The sequence below is a fragment of the Anser brachyrhynchus genome (genome assembly GCF_964034855.1).
Source record: "Anser brachyrhynchus genome assembly, chromosome: 1".
Taxonomy (NCBI): Eukaryota; Metazoa; Chordata; class Aves; order Anseriformes; family Anatidae; genus Anser; species Anser brachyrhynchus.
In genome coordinates, this window is record NC_137694.1 from 25,328,374 (window position 1) to 25,335,512 (window position 7,139).

At 38.9% G+C, this 7,139-nt stretch overlaps 1 protein-coding gene across 2 annotated transcripts in view; it reads left to right on the top strand.

Annotated features, from left to right (window-relative positions):
* Positions 1-6,605, top strand: part of TSPAN12 (tetraspanin 12) — a 47,900-nt gene extending 41,295 nt beyond the window's left edge. For both annotated transcript variants that reach the window (XM_080591027.1, XM_080591026.1), the window contains one exon: positions 4,983-6,605. In XM_080591027.1, the coding sequence (XP_080447153.1) occupies positions 4,983-5,288 (306 nt within the window). In that variant the 3' untranslated portion in view covers positions 5,289-6,605. The remainder of the gene's footprint in view (positions 1-4,982) is intronic.
* Positions 6,606-7,139: the final 534 nt, after the last annotated feature.

A 7,139-nucleotide genomic window follows, 5' to 3' on the forward strand; every position in this document is an offset into this window, starting at 1 on the left:
ATTTTCTGCTGGGATCTCTGAGCTCTCTGTGGTCTCATTTGGAGTCCTTTGCAATAACAATTTTTGTTGAAAGGATGGTGGCTTACTTGAAGACTTGCCTGAGAGTATTTTTGACAGGAATTGTGCTTCTGCTGCTAGATTTTGAAAGCCTTTTTTTTTTTTTTTTTTTTAATGTTGGTCTTCTTGAACTGCTTTTATTCTGACAAACCTCGCCTTTGTGCAATTCATAGAATAAGGAAGTCTTAGATTGTAGTTGCAATGGAAGTGCATGAGATGACTGCAGCTTAGGAGGTTCATTTTGTTTCAGTTTGGTCTGAGAACAAGGGGAGGTCTGCCAGTCTAGTAAAATACCAATAAAATAATTGGTAGGATTTGATAGCTTCAGAAAAATCAAAATTGCATGTTAATTTTTACTTTTTTTTTTTTCTAGCATAATTTTGACAATCCTCAGAACTTTGTTATATATAACAGATCTGTTAAATGTGCTGGTGGTTTATCAGTTCTCTGCTGCTCTGGGAAGTGGCTTATTTAAGATCTGATTATTATTCTGTTGGTACTGTGGTGTTGCAGTAAATCAGAAAAACATGCTTTGTTTCCATTTTAATACTGAAAATTTCAAATGGCTCTTAGAATAAATTTGAACCAGGTCCTTAATACTGGTTTAAAGCTTAATACCTTAATAGCTTAGTAGGAGTTCGAAGCTAATGCTCTGAATGATCACTACAAAGTTTTATAGTATTTGTGATTTGTCAATAAGAACTTTCAGTTTAGTGACAAAGTACTAGTTTTGCCTAGGAAAGTATATTTGTGTACTCTTTAATTGCAGGCTACCAACTATGAATATGTTGCATAAGCAGAAATAAAATGAATTTGAGGATAACCGGGGTAGCTGGATATTTCTCAGTTTTGAGGCTGATTATGAACGTGTATTAGAGCAGAACTGTAAGAACATCATTAAATGGAGGAAGGCAGTCTATCTAGATTGGGCATAATTTGTGTCAGTTATGTGTGTTTTCTGCAGGAGATGCAGGCATTAATGTTATTGCTGTTTGTTAATGGATGTTTCCTCCAGGCAAAAAATGAATTGAATTTGAATACTGCTGTGGTTGAGCATTTTTAAATTGTGACCAGCTTGTACCTTAATCCCTTAAAGTTATCTAAGTATTAACATGAAGACAGTTTCTCTGTAATCAAAAACAAAATTGGAAAGTAACATAATTGCACCACTATCTTTTAGTTGAAGGAAAAAAAAGGCACTAACTTGGTCATTTTTGTTCATTAAGTTCAATTACATAGCTTTTGCTATATTTTTTTTTTCTTTTCAGATTTCAAAGAATCCAAATTTTCTCCTTGTTCTGTGTCTAAACTGTGTTAATTTATAAAAACACAAAAACACAGTGGCATCATGAAGAGTGTAAAGACATTGAGATCCTTTAACTTACTCTGGTACAATTATTATAGAGTACGTTGATTTTGTTTAGGTCCTAAATGAGAATCTGTTGACTGCGGTGTGAATTTTGTGTGTCAGGCAAGAATCAGGCCTTTCATCACATAACTTCATGACTGCAATATTTGAAACAATGTTGGCTTTGGGGAATTTCACTGTGATTGAAAAGTGTTGTTTATCATAGCCTGTCTTCAGATTCTATCACTTTGATCAATTGCTTTCTTTTCATAGAGAATTTACAAGATTTGTAGGAAGGATATAACCACAAAAACGGTATTTTGAAGGTAATGCCCATTCTGATGGGTTCCATGAGGTCTTCTGCTGAGACCAATGCCTGCCGGTACTCCATAGTATTATCCTATCATGATTACTACTCTGAATTGTCCCTTGCTGGCGTTGTTCCTTTGATTTCTCTACTGTGAAGTGCTGTAAAACTTAGCATGTGCCAAAGTAGCTAAGGGCCCACTCTTCAGAGTTTTATCCTTTCTAAGACGACAACTTTTCTGAGCAGCAAGTAGTGTAGCTTATGTTTGCACTGTTGTCCAGTAGTCCCCAGAGCCAGCGTCTCTTTGTGGGTACTTGCTGACCTACAGGGACTTGGGAGCTTTTCAAAAACCTTGTGCAGTAATTACTTGGCCACGTGAGCAAACTGCAACATGTGCTCCACATAAGCGATTATTGTTTCTAAATTTCCATTTTTTGGAAACATCAGCTTATGGTATTTTAACATGCTTTTTATTTTTTTAGGTCTTTTTTTTTTGTGTGTGTGTGTAAATAATTATTTTTCTGTAAATAAGTGCTTTGGATTTGCACCTGTCCAATGGTAGGGAGAAGTGATGGGTATAACCATCTTCCTAATACAGCACGTGGGTGGTAAGCTCTTTGGAGAAGGGTCTAGTTTCCTGCCTGGGTTTGTGCAGGGTGGGTAGTTGCAACCACTCTCACAGTGAGATATGAAACAAAGCACGGCAATAATGCTGTGAGGTGACTTTCAAGCTCAAACGTCTGCAGAGTCTCCATGGGAATAGCAGTCTGCAGGATGGGTGTCGGTACTTGTATTGCTTCACAGGTGTAATTAATTTGGTTCAGCGTGGGGACCTGCTGTGGCCCGGGGCGTTTCCTGGTGCTGCTGCAGCAGCTGGAGATGGTGTATAGGTGGGAAAGAAGCATGGAAACCACTATGCCATGCCAGTTAGTCCCGGGTTGGATGGAGGACCCTGATTATGGGAAAAATAAAATCTCAGCTAGCCACAAATTTGTGCAGGATTTGCTACTCCAGCTGGATGCATGTAAGTGTGGGACCAATGGGATTCACCCCTGGATACTCAAAGAGCTGGCTGATGTTATCACAAGACCTCTCTCAATTATTCGTCCAAAAGTCTTTGGAATCTGAGGAGGTCCCCGTCAACTGGAAACTGCCAAATGTTGTCCCAGTTTTCAAGAAGGGTAAGAAAGAAGACCCAAGTAATTACAGGCCTGTCAGTCTCACTTCAGTTTTTGGTAAAATTATGGAGATTTTTCTGGGAATTATTGAAAAACATCTGAAAGACAGTATGGGTCACAGCCAACATGGGTTCGTGAGGGTAAAGTCCTGCTTAACTAACTTAATTTCCTTTTAGGACAATGATACCCATGTAGATGACCAAGGGAAGACAGTAGATGTAATCTTTTTGGATTTCAGCGAAACTTTTGATAGTGTTTCTCACAATAGCCTTATGGAACAAATGTCTAGCACACAGGTAGATAATACGATGGGTGAACAATCGGTTGGTGGGTTGGGCTCAAAGGGTTATAGTAAATGGGGTTACATCAGGCTGGTGGCCAATCACTACTGGGGTTCCCCAGGGCTCCATTTTAGGGCTTTACTGTTACCATAAATGACTTGGATGGATGTAGGACTTGAAGGTATACTGAGTAAGTTTGCAGATGACACTAAATTGGGAGGAACTGCTGACTCCCTCTAGGGCAGAGAGATTTTGACAAATTAGAGAGCTGGGCAATCACCAGTCATATGAATTTTAACAAGAGCAAGCAGCAGATTCTGCACCTGGGGCAATTATGGTTATATATACAGATGGGGATGAGAGGCTGGAGAGCAGCCCTACTGAAAGGGAACTGGGGGTTTTGTTTGACAGCATGGTTGAATGTGAGCCAGCAGCGCGCCCTGGCAGCCGGGAGGGCCAGCTGTACCCTGGGGTGCATCAGGCCCAGCACCGCCAGCCGGGTGAGGGAAGGGATTGTCCTGCTCTGCTCTGCGCTGTGCGGCCTCACGAGTACTGTGTGCAGTTCTGGGAGACACAATATAAGAAGAACATAAAACTATTAGAGATTGTCCAAAGGAGGACTACAAAGATTTTGAAGGGTCTAGAGGGGAAGACACATGAGGAGTGGCTGAGGACCCTTGGTTTGTTCAGCCCAGAGCAGAGCAGGCTGAGGGGAGGCCTCATGGCGGCCTGCAGCTCCCTCACGAGGGGAGCGGAGGGGCAGGCGCTGAGCTCTGCTCTCTGGGGACAGCGACAGGACCCGAGGGAACGGCATGGAGCTGGGACAGGGGAGGGTCAGGGTGGGTGTTAGGGAAAGGTTCTGCACCCAGAGGTGGTCGGGCACTGGGACAGGTTTCTCAGGGCAGTGATCACAGCACCAGCCCTGCTGGAGTTCAAGAGGCACTTGGACAGTGCTCTCAGGCAGATGGTCTGATTTTTGGGTGAGCCTGTGTGGAGCCAAGAGTTGGATTCAATGATCCTTGGGGGTCCCTTCCAACTCGGGGTATTTTGTGATTCTATTTGTTCATTTTTCTAACACGTGAATTTCCATGTCATTTTTCACAATATTCATCTTGTCATTTCCTACCAGTCTCAATGACTTGGTGTTAATTTTTTTTTTCTCCTCTGAACTAATACCCAACAGACTTTTCAATGACTTAAATTACTTTGTAGCAAGAGCTATACCTTGATTGGCCCTGCAGAAGACAAGATAAAACTGGTTCTTTGTATAAACTATGCAAAAAAAGGCAGAAGTTTCTACATTCAGATCAGAAATGAAGCCAAGTTAATTTTTAGAGTGTAGTCTACAGATATGCGAGGCTGGCGGAGTGTAACTAGCATAAATGAATATGCTTTTTGCAGTGAGGAAATGCTACTATTTCAGGAATGAAATGCAGAAATAATGCTACATGTATATGATACTGTTATTACTCAGTACTAAAGAAAGTCTGTTTTTTACTCAATACATTCTCAAAATTTGTCAGAAATCCTCCATTAAGGGGGGTTTTGTTCACTGTTCCTTACTCAGACAGTGTCTGGAATGTAATGATTTTTCTACTCCTTAGAGTATTTCTGCTGAACTAAAAAACTGGCATATAATGGATGCAGGTAACACTTAAAAAGAAAAGGTGAGAAGAAACATTGATGAGGTTATGCAAGTCTGTAGATCTTTTGGGGGAGCCAGAAAAGCCAGTACTAAAACTGGCTAAGCCTTGGGAACTGCAAGCCAGATAATATTGACTAACTTTTTTATATCTATTTTTGTTTCATAGGGATGCGGTAAAAAAATGTACACATTTTTGAGGGGGACGAAGCAATTGCAAGTGCTGAGATTTCTTGGAATCTCTATTGGAGTAACGCAGATTCTGGCTATGATCCTCACTATTACCTTGCTGTGGGCTCTGTACTATGACAGAAGGGATCCTGGGGCGGATCAAATCATGTCCCTGAAGAATGATACCTCACAGCAGCTGTCATGTCATTCTGTGGAGCTACTGAAACCAAGCCTAACAAGAATCTTTGAACATACATCCATGGCAAACAGCTTTAATACACACTTTGAAATGGAAGAATTGTAGGTGATTGAATTAATCTAAGAAGTTACAGGGGCTTTAATGATTTTTTGTTGTTTTTATTCTGTTCCATCAAGTGTACCAAATATACCGGTCTTCCTATGCTTCAAAAACCAGCTAATGATTGATAAAGAGGCTTGTGTAGTAAGAAAGATAATGAAATGTCTGTATTTCAGCCTCTTAGAAGAGCCATATAACAGAGTTGTTCTTGTTTTTAAAAGGCATTCATTCTCTGGGCACAGTAATAGTTAACGTACTGTCACAAGATGAGTGATGTGTAAAATACTGATTTGTTCACGTGTAGATAGACAGAACCTCTAAGGGAAGCATCATGGGAAAGGAAGAAAGATAGTTGTCTTCTGAAGAAATGACTGTGCTTTGGACAAACAAAATGTGACTTCAGCTGAAATTGACTTTTACATTTTTAATAAGCCATTTGGAAAATGTCTTAAAATAATCAGGGATCTATGTATATATAATTGTGTGTTTTTGTGTGTGCATGGATAGCAGAACTACAATTCAAGTAAATACTTGGATTTGAAAAATTGCAAGATCTGTAAAAAGTGCAAGATTTTCTTTTTTCTAACAAAACCTTTATCTTAGCTATTATTGTTAAAGATGTTCTAAAACTTCTATTTTTATCTAATGTAACTGTTTAATTTTTAAATTTATTAAACGGTTAAATGTATTAAACAGGGATTAAAAACAAAATGATGATTTTGGACAACAGACTTTAATTTTCTGAGTTTTTCTGAATTCTAGAGAATTCTCCTTTGAAACAGTTTGTTCTATGGACTATTTCTTAGTAAAAAGAAAAAAAAATAAAACTAAACATTCTTTCCAAAATGGGGATCAGTATAGGAGTAGCGTATTTTTTATAAATACATCTTTTCTCCTGTCTGTGATTCCTGTGGAGATGGAAACAAAAGACTACAAGGAAAATGCTTACAGTTCTGGATGCTATTGCAATAATTGTAAAAGTACATAAGGAGAAATTATACTTTGGCTTCTACTTCATTAAGAGCTCTCTAGTGGCTTAAAATGCCAACTGGAAACAGCGTTAAAATGTATTTATTGACATGGGGAAAGTGCATTTTACTGTATTTTTATGAACAATGTTTATTTCATAGGATTATTTTTACAGTCAGCCACGCTCCTGAAATATATATTTGTTCCACTGAGTACAGTAGTTTGTGGCAAATGGGGTTTTTATATAATACTACATTTCAAAAATTCTTTCATTTGTTTTGGAATTTGTAAGAGGAAAAAAAAAAGTAAGGTGTGATTTGGTAGACAATAAAATCACTACTGTCTTAAATTCCATAATGGCTTTTTCATTTTGAAGTCACAGAGTGTGAATGCTTTGGTGGGTGTTGGGAGGGTCCTACTGCTAGTGTGAGTTAATTTGATGCATCTTTACCCATTCTACTTATTCTGTCATGGAGAAACTGAGCTGTAAATTTCAGTTGCTTTTTTATTGCTTCTAAGAAAGCTTCCAAGGGATCATGAAATTAAGCTCTTCAGTTGTGTGGGCTGTTGTTTGTTTTTTAGCAGTCTACAAGTGGGTGTAATTACTTCACAGGCTATATTGCAAGCAAAATTACCTTTTTGCTTTTGTATCTTTCTTACAGAGATGCTAATACTTACTTTGGGATTTAAGAAAAAGGGTAAAGGATAGAGCTCTCCAAATTTTGATTGGAATGACTTTGTCAGAAATATGTTTATGTGCCTCTCAGAAGGTTTTATGCCCAGCATTACTGCACATATGCAGATTTCCATCCTTCCCACTGCTTAGCCTGAGCAACATTTCTGTACATGTCTGTAGCTACAGAGAAAGTTCCATGTTGAAAAGGAGGA